This window comes from Solanum verrucosum, unplaced genomic scaffold, assembly GCF_900185275.1.
Source record: "Solanum verrucosum unplaced genomic scaffold, falcon-dt-bn FXZP01000102.1, whole genome shotgun sequence".
Lineage (NCBI taxonomy): Eukaryota > Viridiplantae > Streptophyta > Magnoliopsida > Solanales > Solanaceae > Solanum > Solanum verrucosum.
This window is the reverse complement of record NW_026019930.1, coordinates 5,039,068-5,064,065: the sequence shown is the minus strand read 5'-3', so window position 1 is coordinate 5,064,065 and position 24,998 is coordinate 5,039,068. Positions and strand designations below refer to the sequence as shown.

The following is a 24,998-nucleotide window of genomic DNA, read 5'->3' as shown; positions in this document are numbered from 1 at the left end:
CACTTTAATACTCTCTCCGTTCCTATTTATATCTCATCATTTTAGATTTCACGTCCCTTAAGAAACTATGTTAGTTTACCATTGTACCCTTATTTAGTATTTTCTTGAAGTCAAGTTTTTCAATAAATGAACAAATATAATTTATTTTGATTAATTAAATTGACCAACGAACATGAATTAATTATTTAGTTTTCCTATGTTGGTCAAATTCATACTTTAAAGACTAATAACTCTCAAGGATAAAATTGGAAAAATAGTGTCATTTATGCATTGATATTGTAAAATGACAAATACTCCCTCTGTTCAATAATAGCTGTCTACTATTGACTTTGCACACTTCTTAAGAAACTATAAATAGAAGGGTAATATTATTATATCAAATTAGGAAATAAGTGTAAAATTATCCACTGATTTCATAAAGTGGAAAGTATTGTTGAATATTCCAAAATATAATGAACAACTATTGTTGAACGAAGTAAATATTAAACATCATCTATTTTTAATAAGGACGACATATAAATAGAAATCAGAGGTAATATTCAAATTACATTTTCAACTTCAAATCAATAAATTTCATGTCATATCTCTTGCACGGTTGCACCAACCTAAACATATATGCCTATTTTTGTCATTTTTTATGATTAGGAATGTGGGGCCTTGGTGTAAATTCAAACGGGGCAAAACTGCAAAACTAAAAAAATGGCACGGCGAGACTCCCACATCGATGACTTCCTGACTAATTTCAATGTTGTTCCTTCCTTCGTTCCTTCCACTGCAACTTCTCTCCTCTACTAGTATATATTAACTCTTCGACTTTTATTTTATTTTATCGCTCACCTTAAACAGCCATGGAAAAGGGAGAAAGCTCTACTCCTAAACTTCCCGAAGACGAAGTATGGGCCAAACTCAGTAAGCTCCATTCCTTACATTTTCTTTCTTTTATAAAGGGTTGTCAAATGTCACGTTTGTAAGTCTTTCCTCTTCTTCTTTTTTGCGATTTTCTTTGGTTGACCCAAATTAGAATTTCGTGGGTATCAAAATTGTGAATTGTTACACCGAAATATGTTCTTTATTTCATGAAAGGGGTTAACTTGAATTTCCGTTACACTCACAACGATGGTTTCTTTAAATGCCAATGCTGAAATGTTTTGATTACTTTGTGGGGTGTTAAAGAGAGTCCAAGATAATATTTTTAAGGTTTCTTCTAGTATGGTAGTGGTTGAAGTTGCCTGCTATTTGCTTATTACAGTTTAATTTTGTGTAATATATTGTATATTGTTCCATATTAGTTCTTCATTAAATTGCTTTTGATTTATGTACTTAGTGCATTTGTGTTATTTCATTTTGGAAGTGCATAATCCATGTAGTTTGGCTTTGTGGAAGGACGAAGGAGGATTGATTAACTATCTGTGAGTCCAAGATATGATAGAATGGTGAAATGCCGTGAACATATAAAATCATCGACAGCCGATAGGGTTTATATAGAGGAGACACCAAATCCTGCAATTTACATTGTTAAATATTAGGGCTACATCAGAATGAGTTCATTTTAAATATTACTTCAATGTGAATTACTTGAAGGGAAAAGGTTCGGGCCGATTTTCACATATAAGATCATCAAATATTACATTTGAATCTATGCTCTGAATTTCCCATATCTTGAAATTGTAGCATGATCTTTATGTTGCTTATGTTATTATTATTAAATAAACAGGAGTTGGTTAAAATAGGATCTCCAGTTATGTGTTAAAAGTTTGTGTTCTACAACACCAGAGCTTTGCTAGAGTATCATTGATCAATGGCATTTGGCATAAGATATTTGCTTATATTTCATATTAAAACATGTCAGTCTTGTGTGACCAGAAAATTCCAAATAGTCTATGAAACTTACAGCAGATAATGGAATTAAAAGGATTGTTCTTATTTATTTTGATTTTGACTTAAAACGACATTTGTTCTTTAAAAGTTCAAATTTTTAGGAAACATTTTGGTTTGCTCCTTCAAAGAGAGTTTTGTGGAGATAAATCCTTTGACCCCTTCCCGTTTGAGGGGAGGGATGCAAGGAAGCAGCCTGATTTCAACCCCCTTCCCGTTTCACAAGCATGTTGGTGATGTTCAGTGATTTGATTCACATCAGCGTAGCATTATGTTTAGTACTTTGTGTGAGTTTTGAGGTTGACCACTGTGTTGGATCTATCACTATCCTTTTTGTAGCACTTCCTTTATGCCATGGAACCAACTTTGCCATAGATGGAGATGACTAGGAATTGTGCTCGTCTTCTTATCACTCAATTTTGTGGTTTTACTTGATTTATTAATCACTAGATTTATTAATATCAGAATAGCATAAAGAGAGCACTAAACTACATTAGTTGCAAGTTTGAGATTACTTATCCAACCCATTCCAACAGTTCAATCGTTCTTTTGTTGATTAGGCAACTCTTACTGTAGTCTGATCATGCCAGAAAAATAACTGCCACAATTGGTTAGAAACATGACTGTGCAACGTTAAATGGTCAATGCTTTCACTTCTCAACCCACTCAACCAGCATCTGCTGCAAAGTTGGAAGCTTCTTCTTTCTATAACTTCATGGCTTAAGCAGGCATCTTTTGCTACCAACCAAGAGAAACAAGCCACGTTGTATGGAGACTCTGATCTGCAGATACGTTTTTATGGCAAGGGAGTGTTTTGTAACCTTCTTGTCTTTGTTGCCTTCCCATTGTAAGTATCTTCTCAATTTGTCCAGTGTTTTCTCTACTTCACAGGTATAGGGAAATAATGGCACTGCATATGTAGGAAGTGAATCCAAGACACTATTAGTCAAGGCTAGCTTACCCTCAAGGGATAGTCTTTTCTCACACCTCTCAAAGACACCCACTATAACTTTTTGTTTAGCTACCAAAGGAAGATCCAAAATAGCTATTAGATAAGGAACCTATTATGCATCCTATAATACCATACAGTCTTGCAATATTAGGTACCTCAATCTCTGGAGTCTGGATACACCATGCTTTTCTTCTAGTTAATATTGGTGATACTTGATTTGCTTTGTTAATTGTGTTGTGCAGTGATATAGACTTCTATTTGAATCACTATTCGTTCTTCACTTGTTTGATGATTTTAGCTCTTTAGAAGTACAAGGAAGATGAAAACTGAGATAAATGTTGCTTATTGACTAGCATTTTGTCCTTATAAATATAGTACCGACGGACTCTCGCTATTCAGAAATTGAGTTAAGGTTGAAGGAGACAGTCATATGCAGTGAAGTAAAGAATTCTTCTTCTGAAAAGCAAGATTGGTGTAAAATAACAAGGAATGTGGATCTAGATTCTGCCATGATGCAAATTAGAAGGTAAACATTTCTGGTTGTGTAAATATTTCATTTTGCGCTAGCGTATTTGGTTCATGCTGTCCTGTATATGGTTTACGATAACTTCTTTATGGATCTATTTAACAAAAGAGAAGATAAACTGTGATCTTCCACCCAGTTATTGGGTTTTAGATTGTTTTGCATTCTCCAGACCAAATTGATTTTTGAAGTAAAAATCCTAGAAATTATGCTGCTAAATGCATACTCTTTCCTTCCCTCAATAAAAAATGAATGGAATGATAAAACTTTTGTTCATGTACTTGAGATGCATGCCAGTGTCCTGTAATTGGTCTTTAGTGGTATATTTGGTATCAGCTAAAGGGAATCCTAGTTTTTGGGTTTAAAATCCTTGAGTTCTCTCTCCATAAATTAATAATTTGATTAAGTAACTTCTTGATGCATGCTTGGTAAGCTTATTAGTTGAAGTTGCTCGGACTAATGCTCCTAGACCCAAGAATGCTTGGTGCTGCATTTTTTCCTATGAAGAGATTGAACCTGTAGTTATATTCACTTAACCAGATCTTCAATCTCTCTTATGATGCTATTACTCACCAGCATTATGCATAATCTACATGGAGTTTGAATAGAAATACATGGTCAAATGGTCCTGGTGCTGTTGGTTCAACTATCTTTAATGACAAAGGGCAAAGATCATCAATCCCTCATCCGATTGATCCAGCCTGCTGTGAGTGCACTGGGTAGAATATGATAGTATAGGGACTTGACGGGAAATAATCGGAGGGGGGATTGGAAGAGATGTGTGGAAGATACTGTGGCACATTAAAACTTGAAAGAAGGTTATTCTTTCACTTTGTATATGAGGGATGTAATATTAATGGAGCATAACTTAATAAGAGAAGTTGAATGTAAGGAATTGATATTGTTTGTGTAATAAAATAGAGTAGATACTTACACATCGTGTTATGTTGTAAATGATTACATAGTTGTGGGATCTTGCATGTTAACTGATTAGTATTGATTGGGTAGCACTAGAGACTGTAGAAGAAACGATCAAAGCTGGAGGTGGCAAGGAGATAAACAACATTATGGAGAACTATGCCTTTTGCATTATTTTGGCTAAGTTGGAACAAAAGAAATAGGAAACTATGTCGTAGTAGTGTCACTAGTGAGAGGAATATAAGTGATTAAGTGGTATAAAAAGATATTTTTTATGCCATATACTTTTTTGGATGTAAAGAGAATCATAATTGAGATAGCATGGTAGCTGAAATGGTTAAGTCCCTCGCTCAGTACAATGAATGATATTCTGTTTTATCAGGATTTTTTTTTTATTGTTTGCTTTTGTTGTCTCCGCCAATTGGTACTTCGTGGACTCTAGCAGTTTAAAAATGAATAGTTCTCTTCAACAATTGTCAGTGACGTCTTTTGTTTCTGTGGTGCTTTTCCTATGCAGCTTTGTCTTGGGTAATTGCATTTGCTTTTTGTTTCACCCAAAGTTGTATGTGTGTTTACTATCTACATCTTTGTCTAATATAGTTCGAAAGAAATTCTTGTTGATGAGACGGTTGTTCAGGAAGAGCATGCTGTTGTAATTAAGTGTGGCAGTGAAATTTCACTGGGTCCCAGTGATGAAGGTGAGTGTTATTTGTTACTTCTCATATTCCTTTTTGGAGTCATTAATCTGTCTTGCACTTTTAAAAATTCCAATATTTTTCTTGGCGTCTACCTGTCCTCTTTCTATTACCTGCACTGTACTTTTTTTAGGTGTGTTATCCAGGAGATAAAAAGAAAATAGAACTCCTTAACACCGTGCTGCTCCTCCATTAGTGATATGAATCCTGAGGTTGCTAATTTCTTGTTAGATGTGAGTGTTGTACTAATAGCCCTAGATACAAATATTGTCTGCTAATACTGAATTTGTTGATATACGTTCGTCTTCAATCCGAGCCTTGGTGCAATGGTAGAGTGTCTACTGTCTACTTTTGTGACCTCTAGGTCATTTGTTTGAGGTGTGGAGGTAGCCTATTTGCAGAAATAAGGGGAAGGTTACGTGCAATATATGCCCATTCTCCTCCTACCCCCAAAATAGCCTTGGAGCATTTCATGCATGGGTTGCACCCTTTATGTTCCTTTTCAATTGTACTGCCACTTAAAAGATGTTTACCTGGTCATTATATGTTTCTATTAACTTAGAAGCTATAGATGTAGTGTAGTTTGACTAATGCCTTCAGATGTTAGAAGTATGCGGGAAAGCTGGAAAGGGTAGGAGATTGCAAACAACCAGAAACAGTTTTGGAGGACTATCCCTCTGTGTATTTTCTGGACTATTTGGACTGATAAAAATAGTGCTTGCTTTGAGAACAAAAAGCACCATATTCTAGAGTCAAGAACCTTTGTCTGCACAGTCTATTTTTTGGTGTGAGAGGAGTCTGCTAGACAATATGGATCAATATATGGATTTCTTGGATTCACTTGGGAATTGTGTAACATGAATCTATTATAGGGGGGATGTTTGTTTCTGCACCTTCTTGGTACCTTTATTAATAAAACTTTTACCTTGTAAAAGAAAAAAGAACTTACAAGCTACAGATTGAATTCAGTTGGCCATTTGAATAGATAACTAGGTCAAGGAGGATTTGATGAAGAATATATCCACTCTCGTCATGTTATGAAATGTAATCTCATCCCAAGTTTTAACTCAGAATGAATTAGAATGGCATATTTTATGGGCAATGATGTGTGGCTTATAGCATTATGCTTCAATGTTGTTAGGTTATGTGAAATACCGATTCGAAATAATGCCTACTGAGGAATCTCGCAGATATATACAGGTAAGTTATGCAACCTTTTAGCAGCAGTATCTATTCGCTGTTATCAGTTTATGTTGTGTCACATGGACTATTGTTATGCTAGATTTCTCTCGATGTCGAGTATGCAAAATGCTGTATCTGCTTGAACATCTGGCATGATGTTGTCACAGCTGCACCTTGCCTTCACAATTTCTGGTTAGTGGTTTAGATCTTTTAGTGGTTTGAAGAACCATTTGGATTTTGATCCTTGACTAGATGTGCTATCATTTATGTTCTTCAATCTCCAGTAATGGATGCTTTTCAGAGTGGTTAAGGAGGTCCCAAGAGAGGCGTTCAAGTGTTTTATGTCCCCATTGCAGAGCAGTTGTACATTTTGTTGGAAGGAACCATTTTTTGCATAACATTGAGGAAGTAAGACGTGAAATTGACTTACTTTTGCCCTTATTTCCAGTTGGACAAACTGTCCTTTTTAAGTTACTTTTCATTTAAATTTTTTTTAAGTTTTAGGATTAAAATCCTTTTTAATAGGTGATATCCTGTTCAAGTTATAATTCTGTTATGTTCTGCCTTTTCTATTAAAAAACTTTTTGCCTAATCTAAGCATATCTTTTTTTGTGGAAGCATTAGGTGCATGTTTTAATTCATTGTCAGTTGTTGTTAAAAGTTTTTGCCCTTATTATGCAGGATATACTGCTTGCTGATCCTTCTTTGAAACGCTCGAGTGAAGATATTGTGCTGCTTGATTCCAATGCATCAATAAAGTCACCACTTGTAAGTAGTCTAACTTACCATATGAGATGCCTTCGTAAATTGCAGCTACTGTGTAAGGCTTTGTTAGTGCTCTTTCCCAATTCTTATTATATGCTTGCTCCTGTGCTTCCAAAGATCTTTACACTGGCTTGTCAGGTATTGCTGTTCCATATATTGTAACTATCTTTCCGTGCAGTAGATGTTTAGGAGTTCCGCTTCAATTTTAAGTGGTCTGTTTTGATTACTGTCTATCATATGCCATAATTACACCAATTAACATGTTATTAAATATTTAGGATCATAAACGCATTATTTTACTGTTGTTACTGTTCCTTTTCTGTATGCCCTGTATTGCTTTCCTTATTAGTTGCCATGGTTTCTTCGCTGCCAATTTTCCTTCTCATAACTTCTCTGTTTAGCTGCACTTGAGCCAAGGGTCCTTCGGAAACAACCTCTACCTCCATGAGGTAGGGGTAAAGGTTTGCGTACACTGTACCCTCCACAGACCCCACTTGTGGGATTTCACTGGATATAATGTTGTTGTTGTTGTAGTATCATAAACACTCAACAATTTGTTTTCTTTTAAACTTGGTAAACATACTAACCCATATGAGCAGGTCCTCAGCAGTAGAAAAAGTCGCAGGAAGAGGGAACGTTCTCCATCAGATGCAGCAGATAGGTGGGAGCATTCATGCCCTCAGTGTGGTAATTGCATTTTCCCTCAATCTAGTGTTATTTGCAATTTGGGAACTGATATAAAGTGAAACATGTTGACTTATTCAGAAAAAAATGCTCTGTTGAGTTACTGCACAATGTAAATCTCATGTAAAGCTTGAGAGAATCTAATACTATTCTCTTGTGACTTTAAATTTATTATGGTTTCTATTCTGTATTTCAACCATTGAACTAAAACCATCTAAAATTATGTACTTCGATTTTCTAACATTGAGAAGCTTACACTCAGACACTGAATATGGAGGTTATCAGTGCAATGAAAGCACAGTTCATCTTCAATGTCAAGCATGTGGAGGAATGATGCCCTCTCGATCAAACGTTGGAGTGCAACAACACTGTAAGTACTATGCTTACAAACTCTTCGTTATTATGTTCTTGTTAGGAAATATCTAGTCCTCACCTGCGTTTTTGTGATTGTATGCGTTTCCTTTCCTCAACTTGAAATATCAGTGTCTCTGTTCCTCTTTAGTGTTTAGTGTGTGAGACCTAAGGCGGTATGGCTTTGTAGGTTTGGGATGTGATCGAGCATTTTGTGCTGCTTATTGGCATTCGCAGGGAGTTAATGGAAGCAACTCACATCCACTCTGCAGTCCTGAAACGTTCAAGCCTGTAATTACTTTAAATCTGGTTTACTTTTCTGATTTGTGCAAACTATGTTTTGCTATACTGGTTAGAAACCTTTGATGTTTAGAGCATCACTTCCAACTGAACATGGTATGTTACGTAAAGTTGGAATTGAATTCTTAGAAATTTATTTCACGGGTCTGTAAGAGGACCTTATTGTGTTCTACTCAGACATCTGTATGTTTTGTAGGAGCTTGGCTTTAAAACTTCAGAATATAGTGTACATTCAAAATACCTAATGGTCTAGGGATGAAATTGCACTGATTTTGCCAGTTACAAATAATTGCCAACCTGAATAGGTGCAAAGGCCAGTGATTATATCTTCTCATTGCTTATCCTTGTAATTTCTTTAGAATGATAACCGGTTAGTTGCGTGGACTCTTCACTTTTGATGCCGCCCTCGTGTCGGATTCTCCAAAAATACACTACTTTTGGCGAATTCGACATGCATCCATTGACATTTTTGAAGAGTCCGAACAACATAGGATAACCTTGTCTCCAGTCACTTTTGGGTGGAAATAACTCCATGACTGGCATTTCTGTGACTAAAAGAGTTCCAAGTTGGTTGAATAGTTGAGGTGCCGCCTAAACTAGCCTGGATACCACCATCGCAAAAAAAAGGTTCCAAGTTGGTCGGTGGTCCTTATTATATGAGTCAACGAGAAGACATGATCTGTAATTTGACATTTCTTCTCCTTGTTTCTTCATTTGATTGCTTTCCCCTTTTTCCTGTTCTTTTTCTTCTTAATGATGGTAATACGTTTGTTGAGTTTCTTCCAGCATTTACTTGTGAAGTCTTGCTTTTTAAAGAATATGTCAAATTAATGCACATGTCTTTGCAGATTGCAGAACGTACAGTTTCTAGAATCCCCTCCTTGGCACATGAGAAGAATCATTATGAACAAAATGTATGGCTTCTTTGTTTTCTTTATGGTGCTTTTGATGCATTATTATTATTCTCAATAATTTTGTTGGAATTCTAGATCTGCTGACTCTGTGTGATCCTCTAATAGATCACTGAAAGATGCATTAGACAGATGGGAAGGTCGTTGCAAGATGTGGTAGCTGAATGGATTTTGAAGTTTGATAAGCGGGAGATAGGTAAATTGATTGTTGGAAACTTTAGAATCAGTTCCTTTTTCGTCCTGTCGTTGATATTAGTTATGGTTTATTCCTCTCTCTCTATATGCATATATCTGTCAGCCTATAGTCAACTGTTATTGTTTGACCCTCACCTCCACCTCTCAGACAAAAAGGTACCACCTCTAGCCCGGAAGATCCAATAGGAGGTAAAAACATTTTGAAAAATTGGCAGTCTGGAGAATTTTTATCTCTTCATGGAAACAAATATATACATTGTTTTTCAGCGTGTACTTCTCTTCATGGAAACAAGTATAGACACTTTTTTCAGAGTGTGTACCTACTAGAAGCAGGATTTCTCCTGATTGCTGTAGTAACTACAGCTTCTATGTGTCTTAGTCCTTGCTTTCTCTTTGTCCAGTTTACTACTGCAAGTGACATTATATGTATGAATTGCACTGGCTTCATCCATTCCAAGAAACATTGTCACTTCCCTTTTTTTGAGGGGGGGAGATCAATCGTATTAAACTTGTGACTAAGACTTTGTTTTACACTGTCTTCAGCAGCACAGTGGGCTATTGGGTATTGTGGGTAAAATATTCCCTTATTTTCTTTTGGTGCCCATGAGGTTCCTTAATGTTGTATAGAAGGTTGGGTGTCATTTGCAGAAAACTGTGTTTTGTTATGAAGTTGTCTATTTTCTAGTGTACTCCTTGTCATACAGGCATGTTTTTGCCATTTTCTTAAATGAAATTGATTACTTTATCAAAGGAAAGTATCTTTAAACCCAAAGTCGACTTGTAGCATTGTCCACTTTGTTTCTAAATTTCTACATCTTATTAGCTAAAGGAGAAATAATGTCTTTTCCTCGTTCACCTAAATAAATGGGAAATTGAAGTTTTGAACAATCATACTGGATAGATGGCACACCATGTTCTCGATTAGCGTGATATAATAAATAGTGGAGGTGAAAACAATACATCAATTGGTTACAATTCGACCTATCAAAAAGGAATAGTGGTTGCTACTTGTCATGTCTTTGATAGTCCTCGTTTGAAACCAACATGAGCTTAGATTTAAAGTTGGTGAATCAGGAAAAAAGGCACTTGATTAGGTTCTTTAAATATTGTCCTTAAATTGATTGTCCTGCTATTAAAAATGTGCTTCTGTTTCCTTCAGATCGCACAAGAATGCCATTGAATCATGCCGAGATGATAACTTCTCGTACGCCTACTTGTAGGTGAGTAGGTTTCTTCTTGGAGATATTGAATGCGAATTTTGTATCTCTGGAAATTGTGTCATCTTGCACCTGATGGCTTCTGATTTGACTTTTGTGGCTACTTTTCCCTGAAAGTTAGGAAAATGTCTGTTATTCAATATAATTTTGAGCTTTCATTCAGTGAACCAATTCTTCTCGCTGATTATCTTTGTCTCTATATGCAGTGAGTGCTATGACAAGTTAGTCTCATTCCTTTTGTATTGGTTCAGAGTTACACTGATAAGCCATGTAAGTTGCCACTGATCCTTGTTGATTCTTCAGTTATTTCCACTATTTCTTGTGGATTTTCTTCAAATGTAAAAGGGATCTTTTATTAGAAAGTTGAGTTTCCCTATAATATATAATAAGCTTTTATCTAGCATAGCACTGCATATCACAAACTCCCGCCCCATAAAACTATTCCCTCAGTTCCATTTTATATGGCTCTTTCCTTTTTAAGTTTGTTAAGAAAATAGATTACATTTGTTTCACATTTGGTTACTCTTTAACTTTAAACTTCTCATGTTATTATTAATGACATGCGCTTATAGTCGTAGAAATGTCATGACATGTTTAAGACCACAAGTTCGTTAGGCTTTCGGTTATAGGTTAGGTCAAACCTACTAGCTCTGATCTAAGCCCTGTATTGTCCATTGAATATATACAATTTATAATTTAGAAACCCAGCCACTTAAAGAGGATTAGAATTCCAAACCCATAAGCTTAAAATCCTGGTCCCGCCTATGGTTCAAGGGTAAATTCAGAAGTCCTCTTTTCTTTGTTAAAGTTGATGGATGTCCAATTAAAAACCACCATGTAAAATGAAACAAAGGGAGTATCTTGTAAATCTTGAACATTGTATCCGGTATTGTAAGTTTTTTTTTTTTTTTTTTTGTGTCAGCATTTAGCTCCAGAGGATGCTCAAAGGCAAGACTGTTGGTATGGATATGCTTGTCGTACACAGCACCATAACCAAGAACATGCTCGGAAGAGAAATCATGTCTGCCGGCCGACGAGGGGTAATCATGTGTAGAACTGTCTGCTTCCATTCTGTTTTTGTGATTTTCATCTATGATCAACTATAAACATCTAATGTTTTCCTGTTCTTCCTTTTACTGTTCATATGTTCCTTTTTCTAGTTCATAAATTGGTACAAGTAAAATAACTTGGCAAACATACTTGGTGAGTTTCCAAAACTCTTCTTTCTACATCTATAGCTGACAAAAGACGCAAGAATTGGTATGCCGTATAGCTGTAAAACGTGCCTCACAGTAACAAATTATAAAACGTTATTGACAATAATATTTTATGTCCGTTTACTTTGTCAGATTTTTGTCTTTTTGTCATTGAATTTTTTAAAATAAAATATAACATAAAATGTTACTGAGAATCATGTTTATACTAGCTGTGTAAAATTTTGAAAAAGTATATTATTTTGGTCAAAAACTCAAAATATAGCTATATATTACTATTTGAATAGATAAGAACTAATTTTAGAGTTAAAATTTTAAAAGATTAAACAGATTTAGTAATAAAAAACTAAAGATCAAATCGAATATCTTAAATTTTATAATATTATCCCCATCCTTTTAAAATCCTAAATATGCATTTGCGAAAATAAATGAAAAAATAGTGTAAATTTCCGGCGAATTTGTGAGAAAAACCGCTATTTCTAGCAGTATCTCTTTTGTATATCAGTAGTAAGTCAATGCTTGTACTGCAATTGTGAACATTTGCATACGTACTGTTCGCCTTAGTTAACCAAAGAAAAAAAAAAAGTTTTGCCAACCGGTTAGCGAGTGGAAACAAGTCGAACCAACCATAAGAAGGTATGTGATGGCAAAGATATCACAGCATTGCAAAAATATCGACATTAACTTGAGCCGTGGAAGGTATAATAATTTCAATATTATTTTATCCAACATTTGATCGAAAGTATTATTAGATAATCCTAAAATTATTTATGTCATCATTTATACTTTAGTAATGAAATAAATTATCCCATATATATGAACTTTAGATTGTTAATTCCAAAATAACTTACTCCGGACTGAACAGCCCCGTAAGTATTGCATAACATCCAATGCAATCTATCTGTGTTGTTGTCTCCATTATTTGTTGTTGGAAAAAAGTAAATTACAAAAAACAAAAAGGAAAGAGAAAATTTAGCAAAGCATTTCAACAGAGTCCTGTCTTGTTATTGGGTTACAAAGGTTCAGCAATTCTTTGACAACTTCATCTATTTCTTTCTCTCCATTACTCTTCATTATCTCATTGAACTCTCTTGCTTTTTTTCTCAATCTTTGCCCACTTTTCTCTGCCACCACTTCCCTTATAACCTTTGCCACTTCATGCCTATCAACATTTCCATTTTTGTCCCTAACAACCTCTTCCCCTACCCCTGCATCAACTATCAACTTTGCATTTAATGGCTGATCAAGATGCATTGGCATTCCTATAATTGGAACACCAACTTTAAGTCCTTCCATTACAGAACTCCATCCACAGTGACTCACGAATCCTCCTATACTCCAATGGCTTAATATTGTTAACTGTGGTGCCCATCCTTGTACTACTTTTCCTCTGTTTCCAACTCTTTCAAGAAAACCCTTTGGAAGAGCTTCTTCAAGGTTCATATTTTGTCCAACTGGGAATCTAATTACCCACAAGAAATTCACCTTGCTAAACTCTAGGCCAAGAGCCAGTTCTTCTGTTTCTTCCTTGGATAGGAAATATTCAGTCCCAAATGAAGCAAAAACTGTGGAACATCTTTCTTTACTGTTTAGCCAGTCCATGATCCCTAAATGTTCAGTCTCTGTTTCTGGTGATCTAACTAGAGGTCCAACTGGAACATACCTGCAAGTGCCATAGCTTTTTTTTAGTAACTCTCCATTTCACCTAAGTTTAAATAGCTTCAATTTTGACTCGTGGCGGAATCAAAACTTTTAACCCAGGACTTGCTTTCCTTTTTAGTCAATTTTAAAAAAAACGACATATTTATATATTAACTAACAATTTAATTTTAAAATATCTATTTTATCCTTAATAAAATAATTTATAGCCACACAAATTTCTATCATGAATTTTAAAAATCTGTTTTTCTCTCTTAAACTCCGTGCCAAATCAAATTACCTCACCTAAAATGGGACAGAAAAAATATTAAAGATATTAGACATTGGGGTCCGTGCTATTATTCTCTTGTCTCAATTTATGTGATATTAAATAAAATTTCAAATATTTTATGTAACTAAACTCCTTATGTTACAATTTATGTGCCACCTATAGAATATCAAATATTTTATGTCTTTTAAATTTTTAAGTGGTTAATTACTTAGTTTATAATACTTTTTAGTCATTTTAAATAATATATGTTATTTCCTTTGCCCTAATTAGGTGACACATATTAAATTTAGAGAGTCAATCAAATTTTAATTTAATGATTAATTATTTTATATGTTGTTTATATTATTGATTATTTTGATTTGTACTCTTCTTTTTTCCATAATTTCTAAATATATAAATTATTACAGATTGTTTTTAAATATTTAAATGACTAAAATATCCCTTAATAGTAATGTAACACATGTGAATCTTATATTATATTATAATATAATTAAAAATAAGAAAAAGTAAACCTGAAACTAAGTTATTCTTGTTGAAAGAGAAATAAATAGGGACGAAGTTTGACTAAAAAGTGTATAAGAGAAACATACCTCTTATTATGTACATTAGAGAGATAATCAATGTATTTTCCTTCTAGTTGTCTAATTGACTTGATCAATATGATTTGAGATGATCCATCTATGCATCCATTGACTCTTCTCTGAGTATCTGTAAATCCATCATTACCCTCATCCTCTTCAGTTGGTTCAAACATACATCTATTTCTCTCATACTCATAATCTCTCAAGTAAATAGCTGGAAAAGGGTATTCAGAAACAGGTTTCTTTTTACCAATATGAAAAAGATAAGAACCTGCTGCTGCACCAGGGGTTAAAAACAGAACAGAAGGTATATTAAGTGAAGCAGCCATAGTTGGAACCCATGGTTGAAGAAAATCATAGATAACCAAATCTGGTTTCAAAGTAGTAAGGATATGGTAAAAACTAGGTTGGGCCATGTCCATTGCATTTTTTAGAGTTGACATGAGATGAGGTGGAAGGCCATTAGTTGTGTGGTAATGAGGAGGAAGGTTTGGTAGATTTGGAAGATGAATTTCTACTATTTTTATTGAAATTGAGTATTTTTCAGATATTGTTTGTTTAGATGAATTGATATTGACTTGTGTAGAACATATGTAGATGTAGAAATTTCTATTTGAAAGTGCTTTGGCTAGCTCTATAAAAGGTGTTATGTGACCATGAGCTAGCCATGGTAACATTGCTATTCTAATGCTTCTATTTCTTGTATCCATGCAAAGTTTGGAACTCTTATTTTATTCACAAACAAAAAGGGAGAAATGAAATTATTACACCATGAACAATATGAAACATTTGTATAATTTAGGACATGTATTCATTTTATACAAGATATATACTCCCTTAGCTTCTATTCCATTTTATACGACTCATTTGTTTTAGTTAGTTTTTAAAAAAAATGATACACTCTTATATTATATTAAGTAGTTATTTAATTTTAAATTAACTGAAAGGTATATTATTTATTTGCGATCATAAATTTTAATTATTTTTTTTATTTAAATTTCATATATAATTAAATTAACTTATATAAAATGAGACGGAATGAGTATATGATTTTAAGCTTTATCTTGTTGACGAACTGAGTTATAAAACCTGTAACGTGGCAGTAAAAGGGAAAAACAAGAAAACGTGTCACAAGAGAAGGGTATACAGATGAGAGCAGGAGACCAGAAATGATTCAACGTGTGATACGTTCTAACAAAATGATGATTTCTCTATTATTTTTCTTTTTATATATTTACGAGATATTTTGAAGATTTACATACCTTTATTTTAATATTATTTTTTTATTTTATGTTAAATTAAATCAGATAATAAATTAAAATATAAAAAAATATTTTTGTTAATTATTTCCTTTTATATATTTTTTCTAATTTATATTACTTATTTTTTTTAATTTGTCCCAAAATAAATTAGTACATTTTTATAAATAGTAAAAAATCAACTTTAAAAGTTCAATTTACTCATAGTGATATGATTTACCATTAAATAGATATCTATAACTTATTATATATCATAAATTGAAAATAACTAAACAAAATTGAGACGGTATAATCTTTGTGCAGGCTTTATCCATGGCCAAAAATATGTTGCATGATCGAGGTTATGATTGGAGCGGCAAAATCTATGAGAATGGAATAATGCTTAAATTAGTAATTGATTTCTTATGAAGTATATTTGTATGATGATAAAGTTAAATTTACTTTGCCACTTTTATTTGATTCTTTATATTAAGCAAGGCGTTTGATCATGTGTTGTTATATTACGATATGAGATTGTAAGATCAAATTAATGTTTGGGTATATAATTTACGTTGATTTTATCTCATGATTTTATATCATGAGATGAAATTTTATATTTTTAAAAAATCATGATTTTAGATTTTCATAATATGATAAAAATTGACACACAAATTTATATTTTGTTAAAACAACTCTACATTTATCTCTACTGGTCATTTAGTTCATATAAAAGTAAAATTTATAACCATATCATTACTTTTTAAATTTATTATTCTCACCAAGGGAATGGGGCTAAAGTCATCCCTCAACTTATATTATCTAAGTGAGCAAACAACATCTTTATACTATCCAAAAAATAACAAGAATCATCCTTCGATCTATTATTGTTAAGATTATAGCAAAACTGCACAGTGTTAAGTAATGGAACCCAATTTCACTGGTTCGCCGTCACATAGTGCCTCAAATATTCTTCTAGCAAGTGATTAATCCTTTTCGTTTGCCCTTTTGTTTGTGGATGATTTGCAGTAGAAAATTTCAGATCAATTCTCATCATATTGAACAAAACTATCCAAAATCTGCCTGTGGATCGAGTATCTGTATCACTCACAATATCAGCTGGGACACCAAAGTACTTAACCACATTCTTATAAAATAATTCTGTAGAAACCTCATACGAACATAAATTAGGAGCAACAATAAAAAACAAAGTATTTCGAAAACCTGTCTACTACCACCATAATAGATGCCATGTCATCAACCTTAGGAAAATTCAAAATAAAATCCATGCTTACCGACAACCATGGCCGTTCTGAAATAGGCAAGTACTACAACAAACTAGCTTTCTTCTTACTTTCAGTCTTGTCCACTTGACAAATATGACAAGTCTTCATATATGTCTCTATATCATCTTCCATCTTTGGCCAGAAATAAATTCGGAACAGTAGAGCCAATATCCATTCAACCCCTGGATGACCAGCCCAAGTGGTGTCATGTACCTCTTTCATTAAGTCTTTACACAGCCCATCACCATTCGGTACCACGATCCCCCCCCCCCCCCTTTTAAAATAAAGCAGATCGTCCTCGGTCTAGTACCAACTCATTGTCCCATATTGAGCTTGACCCATCCACTTGACATATAATGAGTCGTTCAAAGCACATAATTTGATCTTGTCTAAGAAATCAGTCTCAAGTTTTGAAATAGAATACACGACAACAAATACCTTTTTCCGATTTAAGGCATCCGCAACTTGGTTGTGCGTTCCCTGCTTATGTTCCCACGCAAATTCATATTCTGCCATCTTGCTTGCTTTGGACTTAGTTTTTTCTGCGTCTTGAAAAATGTATTTACCACATTATCAGTCTGCACCACAGTGCGAGTACCCAACAAGTATACCCTCCAAACCTGCAAGCAATGTACAACAACAACTATCTCTTTTTCATGAGTGGAATACCTTTGCTTCACATCATTCAGCTTTCCACGTTTAAAGGTCACATGATGACCCTATTGCACCAATACGCCCCAAACGGTCTTGTCTGACGCATCAGTATGCACTTCAAACGGTAATTCTAAAATCAGGCCGCTTAAGTATTTGCTCTGATGCAATAACTTCCTTCAAGTTCTGAAAAGCTTATTTATATCTCACCGACCATACACATTTGACATCATTCTTCAATAAATCAGTCATAGCTGTTGCCCTTTTCGAATAACCAGCAACAGATTTTCTATAATAGTTAGCCAACCTTGTGAACGATCTCAAATCCTTCACGTTGTGTGGTGCCTGCCAATCAACAATAGCCTGCACTTTCTTAGGATCCATTCGAACCTGATTTTCACTAACTGGATGCCCCAAAAACTTTATCTCTTTTTGAGCAAACTCACATTTCTCCATTTTTACATAAAGTGTATAATCCCTCAACCGAGACAGAACCATACTCAAGTGTTTCACATGTTCATCCAACGTTTGACTATATATGACAATATAGTCTAAATAAACAACTACAAAGTCATCAAGATATTCAAACAACACTGTTGGAAAACTATATGCACAACGGAAGCATATAAAAATCATACTGCTTACATGAATAATAGATGACCAATATTTTTATGCTAGAATACATATAATCATGTTAGAAAACATCAACATGCTGAAATTAGATTCAAGAATTACCTCTTGAAGCGTGAAAAAAATACCTTCAATTGAATCCACAAGTTAGACAACAGTTCCACAAGTTGGACAACAGTTTGTGGTCTTCTACAATGATCCCAAGTTCACAAGCGAATTCTCTCAATACTTGGGTGGGAAAATATGTATAGAAAACTTATTCTTTGACTAGGTTAAAAAAACCCTACTTATAAAGGTTTCTTCCCAATCCAAAAAGGAGAAGACAAACCCACACTTTTCTTTAAAAAAACAAGAAACTAACGTTAGTCTTCCTTTTTCCATAGAAATAGAATTCTGAGTTCTAGTTAAATATGAGAACTGTATCATGTATGGACCACAAAATTAATTAATGAGGCTTCCTATTATGGAAATAATTCCAAACAATTAATTTAAATTATTCTCACCATAATAAATTACAAATCATTCCACTAGAAACTCGTAATTACACTATGTTTTGAAATTCTCCATTAAACACTTATGTGAATCCCCATGTTAAGATTACATATACTAATCAATAAATTAAATTACTGACGAATTTAATTCAATGATTAATTTCCTTTAGAGCACTTCTTAACTTATTTCATGTATCGGTAATAGAATATATTTTCGAAGAATTGATGATTGCTTCTTACTTCTTTCCATAAAGATTTTCTGCTTCTTAAGATTCCGTTTATGGCTATTGTATAATATTAGAACATCCTTCCCTAAGCCGAAGCGAGCAAGAGATAGAGAAATCCTCGCTCATAGATGTGAATTGAAAAAGCAAGCCCAAATTCTTTTTAATTAGGCTCTATAGTTTGGTCCCTGTCTCATAAATCCACTTGCAAGGTTGTCACGATTAAAACTTATAAGTTTCTCAAAAAGGCATATCATTAATCTCTATCGAGTCATGAATTCCATCAACTTACTTATTATTTCACTAATACATATTATTATTATTCAATCTACCAGGTATATTGATCCATCACAAAATTTCACTTTTTAATAAATCAAAATAATAATTAATATATATAAATCATAGGAGTTAGCGGCATAACCATTAGGCCACGGGCAACATATGATCTTAATGGACATTATTTTATCATCATAACATAGATGTGATCTTTAATATGATATATAGTCATATTTCTGAAGATCATATCCATATGATTTCAAGTAGTAGAAGTCTTAAATTTGATTTTTGTTGACATTTTTTTGTTGTAATTTGTATTGCTTTTTAAAGCATAAAAAATTATTTCAATCCATCCATCTGAATTTATGTGATACAATTTACTTTTTAGTCTATCCTTAAAATATTGGGACGAAGGGAGTCATAATTAGACAATAAATTATAAGCGATGTAATTGAGGCAAAATTCAGAAGGAGTAATAATTTCCTTTTTCCAAGTAATTTTCTAGCTCCTTTCTTTTCTTCAAAAATTCAAAAATTCGATGGTGAGTTTCTCTTAATCTTTGTTCTATTATCTAAATTATTGAATGCATATGAAAAAAACAAGTTTTGACCATGATAATTTGAATCTTGTTGAAAAATTTAATTTGCAAAATAAAATGTATGTTGCAATAAATTAAAGGACAACATAAAAACTATACCGAAATCTCATTTGATTTTCTTGGCCTTTCTAGATTTTAAGTTAGTGTGAGTCAATACTTCGTTTGTTACTATTACTAAATAAAATTATGTATGTGAAATTCTCCGACTTCTTTATATATAATTAGTTTGTTACATAGAGCATGAAGTATTTATAAACAGTGACAGAGCCAAAAGATTTATTAAGCTTGTCCAAGAATAATGGTGTGTGACTGTCAAAATAAAACAAAAAAAAATATTGTGCTCTATTTGGGGTTACCACTACGCCAAAGTCATAACTTTTGTCAAGGGTGTCCAACTTTAAATATATATCCTTTAAAAGTAGAATTTTGATATATATATATACAACGTAATTTTCCGACTAGACACTCTGGAGTAGCTCTAGCCATGCCCCTGTTTATAAATATAGATAATTATGCCATCATTGAGTGTTTATAGAATAAGAAAACTTGTCGGATGCAATTATTTACAAATGAATAGTTATTGTTGGGAAAGAAAATTCTTTGCGCTATAGGTTATCATTATATTTCTGGTTTGATCTATTTGTCATCATAAACTAAAAGGATGAATAACCAGATCGAAGTCATCCCAATATGCTATTTACAAGGTCAAAATAAGTCAAATATTTGATCGGTTTAATCAACATAATATGATGGCCCACATAACTTCAAATCCTAGATCCACCTCTAATTATGATCCCAAAATTTTAAATCGTGACACATGCCCATAAGGCGCAATTAAGAAGAACGATTTGTCATCGTTAGTCAATAACATTGATAAGAGTATAGAAAAATTGCTTTCTTTGTATGATATTTGATACTAGATTGCACTAGCTAGTAAAACACCTAACTCTGTGGACACTATTCATTAATAAGAATCATATATATTACTCCCTCCGTTCCATTTTACGTGAGATAGTTTGATTCAGCACGGAGTTTAAGAAAGAAACGAAGATTTTTAAAATTTGTGGTCCAAAATAAATGATATAAATTTGTGTGTCTGTAAATTATTTCATTAAGGGTAAAATAATCATTTTATAGTTGATAGATTTTGCTAATCGTGAACTTCGATCCTTTTTCTACGTACCATTACACTAATATAATATATTGTATAAATGCATTTGTACTAGTTCACAATCTTCTAGGAAGTTGATGAATTAATTGATTTATAGTTTTTTTTAGAATATTAATTTTTTCCAAGTAGTTAAATTTGTACTAGTTCACAATCTTCTAGGAAGTTGATGAATTAATTGATTTATAGTTTTTTTTTAGAATTTTAATTATTTTTAAGTAGTTAAATTTGGAATCACACGTGTAAGTAATAGTTACCAATAACAATGTGTTCCATAAACGCCTCATATAACAACATCATGCAAATAGAAATTGTTGGCATTACAAATCTTGTGGTTACAAGAAAATTGTGGTACTAGTATTTTTCTCGTCTATAATCTACCTTCGTTTTCGTACTACATTCTTAACCATAGATTATCTCCATAAAATGTTATATATAGATCAAAATTTGGGATGAATAATTAAATAATTTACAACAAATATATTAAAAAGTAGGTGTAGAGTTCCTTTTTTATTCTCAAACATGCATAGTACTTGTATATTCATGATATCATCAGCTTCTCATTTTTCTTTGTTGTTTTATGTCTTGTAGGATGATGATGGCCAACACATACCTTCAAGTTTTATGCTTGTTTATTTGTTCATTGGCTATTATCAATACTGTGTCATCTACAAAAGAAAATGTGACACCGTACTTAGATGAGGCATATCATGTCTCAAAAACAATCGTTAAAAATGCTGTGTCAAAAGGAGCAGGTTAATTTCCTTAATTCACTTATTAATTCAAAATAAATAAATTAATGTAAGATATATATTTTTGTTAATAAACTTGTTTATTGTGGCAGTGTGCTTGGATGGATCACCTCCAGCATATCATTTTGAACCAGGATTTGGAGATGGAGCCCAAACCTGGCTCGTTCAACTTTCGGTAAGTCAAGTACACATATTTATTTTTCATGAGCTAATTTTGCAGCCCCTAATTGGTTATGAATATAGTACATATATTTCGAAGAATTATTTTGTTTCAATTTTGACATTGTTGTTATTAGGGGGGAGAATGGTGCAGAACCGTTGAAGCTTGTCTAGAACGTTCCAAATCTGAATTTGGTTCTTCAAATCTTATGAATTCATGGTGGTTTACAGGAATGTTTAGCAAGAATCAAAGTGGAAATCCAGGTTCTAATTACTATTTGTTATCATACTTAATTATATATAGTTGAACACAATAATATTTAATTATAATTTGCAGAATTCTACAATTGGAACAAAGTATTTATTAGATACTGTGATGGTGGAGGATTCACCGGAGATGTCGAATACGTCGACCCCGTACGTGAAAGTCTAATTTCGAAGACTGAGACATAGTTATTATTATTGTAACGTAAAAGTTTAATGACATAACAACTTCCTTGTTTGTTAGGCTACCAAACTTCATTTCAGAGGTGCAAGAATATTTAAGGCAGTGATGGATGAACTTTTAGAAAAAGGATTAAAAACGGCCAAAAGTGTGAGTAAATTTTAATTAAAATATATATAAGCAATAAGAAGATATATTTAGTATTAATGATTTCATATTAATAATTGCAGGCTCTTCTTAGTGGAAGTTCTGCAGGAGGATTTCCAGCAATGTTATATTGTGATTATTTTCGTACATTATTGCCAAATACTCCTAGAGTGAAATGTATGAATGATGCTGGTTATTTTATCAACGCGTAAGTCGCATTTTTACACGTAAATTTAGTTGGATTACAGTGGAAGTGTTGTTGTTGTATATTTCGATCTAACTTTGTCTCTCTTTCTAATTACAGCAAGAAGCCTTTTCGTGCAAATTTTACAGATCTTTATACAGCACTTGTTACTTTACATGTAATTAAAATCCTTATAACTAGTTAATTATTCCATTAATTTTTTGTCTTTATCATTATTATAAGTTACTTATTATTTATCTGAGCTATTGTAGGGATCTGCCAAGGCGTTACCTAAAGAATGCACTTCAAAGATGAGTCCAGAATTGGTATAATTTTAATTAATATAATTATATTATTGTGTTAATTTTTTACCAGTAAAGTAATCACAACACTTATATATATATATATATATATGATTGTGCAGTGCTTCTTCCCAGAGAACATGCAACAATATGTCAAGACACCCCTTTTCATTGCCTCTTCAGCATATGATAAATATCAGGTAATTACATATTCATTACTCCTCTGTCTTAATTCATGTGATACATTTCGAATTTTCAAATTCAAACAAGTTTATTTTTGACCGTAAATTTTTATATATCTTTTAAATTTTTTGAATTATCGATTGTTGTGACTTATAGTACTTTTTACGTAAACTACAAATATATAAATTTCATTTAAAAAATTTGAAAATTCTATGAACAAATTTCGATCAAATTTAAACTGTTTAACTCTTGAAAAAACGAAATGTGTCATATAAATTGGAACATAGAGAGTAGTTTCTATTCGTCTACTTACTATAGTACTCCCTCCGTCCACTTTTAATTGTCGTGTTGCACTTTTGAAAGTCAATTTGACTAATTTGCAAAGACAAATTAGATTACATTAATTCAATATTTTAAACAAAAAACTTAGATATTCAAAAATTATATGAAAAGTACTATAAATTTCATTTTTTTTGCGTATCAAATCATGAAAAAATACATTATAAAATGTTAGTCAAAGTTCTTATAATTTGCCCTAAAAAAGGAAAGTATGACAATTAAAAGTAGACGGAGAGAGTAATATAAAATATATGTATAGTGTAATTGACCATGCATCAAGACTTATTTCATGAATTCAAAAGATTTTTAAATATGTGTTAATTTCAACTAATGTGCATGAGTTGTTTTGCAGATAAACAATAGTATAGCTGTTGGGATAAATACTTGCATTGGTTCTTCAAATTGCACTGCAACTACGAACCAAACCTTTTTAGGTCAGTACTATAAATATATCAATGAGTAAAAAATATAATTTTAATTAATTATGTAAAATTTTATTAATACTTGTGAATTCAATATATTTCAGAGTTTAGATCGCGATTCTTGAATGCTTTGCCCAAACCAACTAATCCAAAATTAAAAGGAGTTTTCATTGATTCATTCAATCATCATAGCCAAGTCCAATTTTGGTGGTCTCCTTTTAATATCACTACAATTAACAACTTGGTACGTATTTAATTTATGTCTTATTTAAAAAAAAAACGTTACGTACATTGTTCTAATAAGTATACATATATGTATAATTTGATTGTTTAATATACGCAGACTCTATCGAAGGCATTTGCTGATTGGTTCTACGATCGGAACTACACGTATGTGATACATGAACATGAATTGCCGATTTCTGCTCTAGGAGCACTTGCAGAAAAGGAACGTAAAGCCAAATTAAAGAAGAACATGCGCCATCTACCAAAGTTTCATTAACCTAAATATTTTTAATGTTTCCAATCTGATATACATAATTAAATAAAAATCATAAAGATGAATGCAAAAATCTTTGTTGTCTCTATTTATTTACTCCATCCGTCCTAATTTCATGTTTCATTTCTCGAGATCAAGTCAAATTATTATATTAATAATTATCTATATTATGTACTCTTTTTAATCATATTAACATGACAAAAGTTATAACTCAGGTTTGATGGTTTTGACCTTGTATACTTTAAGGTTGCTAGTTTGAATTTAGCTTGAGTTTTTTTTTTTTAAATGACAACAAAAACGTAGTGAACGAGGCTATTATATTTAATTTAATTATTATATTAATAATAATTTAAAAAATTTGTTATGACTTGTAAAAAATGAAACATTGACATGAATTGGGGACAGAGGCTAGGGTAATGTTTTACCTATGTATTCTGATTTTATATATATATATATATCATAAGGTTATCGATAAATTACCTTTTTAGTAATCATATTAAATATTTTTTTCCCTTCATGATTCATGAATGCGTATAACTTCACCTTTAGTTATATATATATATCAAAAACGTTGCATTTTCCTCCAAGCAAAATGTAACATCTCGCAAATTGAAAGAACTAGAAAAAGTGATTTTTGGAAATAATAAAAATATGGAAAATTGGTTAAGTTTGAGTTTTTTGGTCAACTTCAAACGACCATAACTCCTAGCTCAG

At 32.5% G+C, this 24,998-nt stretch overlaps 3 protein-coding genes across 4 annotated transcripts; 2 read left to right on the top strand and 1 right to left on the bottom strand.

Moving 5' to 3' along the window:
• Nucleotides 1–832: 832 nt before the first annotated feature.
• LOC125831219 (uncharacterized) lies at nucleotides 833–11,715 on the top strand. The gene is made up of 15 exons (XM_049510411.1): nucleotides 833–909; nucleotides 3,203–3,353; nucleotides 4,869–4,966; nucleotides 6,105–6,163; nucleotides 6,246–6,337; nucleotides 6,430–6,553; nucleotides 6,827–6,913; nucleotides 7,510–7,597; nucleotides 7,857–7,964; nucleotides 8,136–8,236; nucleotides 9,094–9,159; nucleotides 9,265–9,352; nucleotides 10,511–10,571; nucleotides 10,775–10,838; nucleotides 11,491–11,715. Exons 1-15 carry the CDS (start codon nucleotides 849–851, stop codon nucleotides 11,620–11,622), a joined length of 1,380 nt encoding a protein of 459 aa, XP_049366368.1. The 5' UTR covers nucleotides 833–848; the 3' UTR covers nucleotides 11,623–11,715.
• Nucleotides 11,716–12,754: 1,039 nt separating this feature from the next.
• On the bottom strand, nucleotides 12,755–15,003 carry LOC125829012 (beta-D-glucosyl crocetin beta-1,6-glucosyltransferase-like). Its single transcript, XM_049508298.1, has 2 exons — nucleotides 14,303–15,003; nucleotides 12,755–13,445 (listed from the first exon to the last, which is right to left on the bottom strand). Exons 1-2 carry the CDS (start codon nucleotides 15,001–15,003, stop codon nucleotides 12,755–12,757), a joined length of 1,392 nt encoding a protein of 463 aa, XP_049364255.1.
• A 6,328-nt stretch (nucleotides 15,004–21,331) lies between these two features.
• LOC125831248 (pectin acetylesterase 11-like) lies at nucleotides 21,332–24,287 on the top strand. Of its 2 annotated transcripts, none has more exons than XM_049510446.1 (13): nucleotides 21,332–21,342; nucleotides 21,444–21,607; nucleotides 21,697–21,779; nucleotides 21,901–22,027; nucleotides 22,101–22,180; nucleotides 22,272–22,358; nucleotides 22,439–22,563; nucleotides 22,660–22,717; nucleotides 22,812–22,865; nucleotides 22,964–23,041; nucleotides 23,716–23,797; nucleotides 23,890–24,029; nucleotides 24,129–24,287. In XM_049510446.1, exons 2-13 carry the CDS (start codon nucleotides 21,445–21,447, stop codon nucleotides 24,285–24,287), a joined length of 1,236 nt encoding a protein of 411 aa, XP_049366403.1. In that variant the 5' UTR covers nucleotides 21,332–21,342; nucleotide 21,444. The 2 variants fall into 2 exon arrangements, with proteins under 2 accessions (XP_049366403.1, XP_049366411.1); XM_049510454.1 differs by having other exon boundaries at nucleotides 21,334–21,346.
• The last annotated feature ends 711 nt before the right edge of the window (nucleotides 24,288–24,998 follow it).

What these genes read in the sequence shown, in the direction of transcription:
- LOC125831219 (XM_049510411.1), top strand. Translation starts at nt 849, where the DNA reads ATGGAAAAGGGAGAAAGCTCTACTCCTAAACTTCCCGAAGACGAAGTA. An exon ending in AATCTCGCAGATATATACAG is followed by an intron (nt 6,164 to 6,245) that starts GTAAGTTATGCA and finishes TTGTTATGCTAG; the next exon opens with ATTTCTCTCGATGTCGAGTA. An exon ending in CCTTGCCTTCACAATTTCTG is followed by an intron (nt 6,338 to 6,429) that starts GTTAGTGGTTTA and finishes TTCAATCTCCAG; the next exon opens with TAATGGATGCTTTTCAGAGT.
- LOC125829012 (XM_049508298.1), bottom strand. Translation starts at nt 15,003, where the DNA reads ATGGATACAAGAAATAGAAGCATTAGAATAGCAATGTTACCATGGCTA. An exon ending in TCTAATGTACATAATAAGAG is followed by an intron (nt 13,446 to 14,302) that starts GTATGTTTCTCT and finishes TGGCACTTGCAG; the next exon opens with GTATGTTCCAGTTGGACCTC.
- LOC125831248 (XM_049510446.1), top strand. Translation starts at nt 21,445, where the DNA reads ATGATGATGGCCAACACATACCTTCAAGTTTTATGCTTGTTTATTTGT. An exon ending in GAATCAAAGTGGAAATCCAG is followed by an intron (nt 22,028 to 22,100) that starts GTTCTAATTACT and finishes TATAATTTGCAG; the next exon opens with AATTCTACAATTGGAACAAA. An exon ending in GATTAAAAACGGCCAAAAGT is followed by an intron (nt 22,359 to 22,438) that starts GTGAGTAAATTT and finishes TAATAATTGCAG; the next exon opens with GCTCTTCTTAGTGGAAGTTC.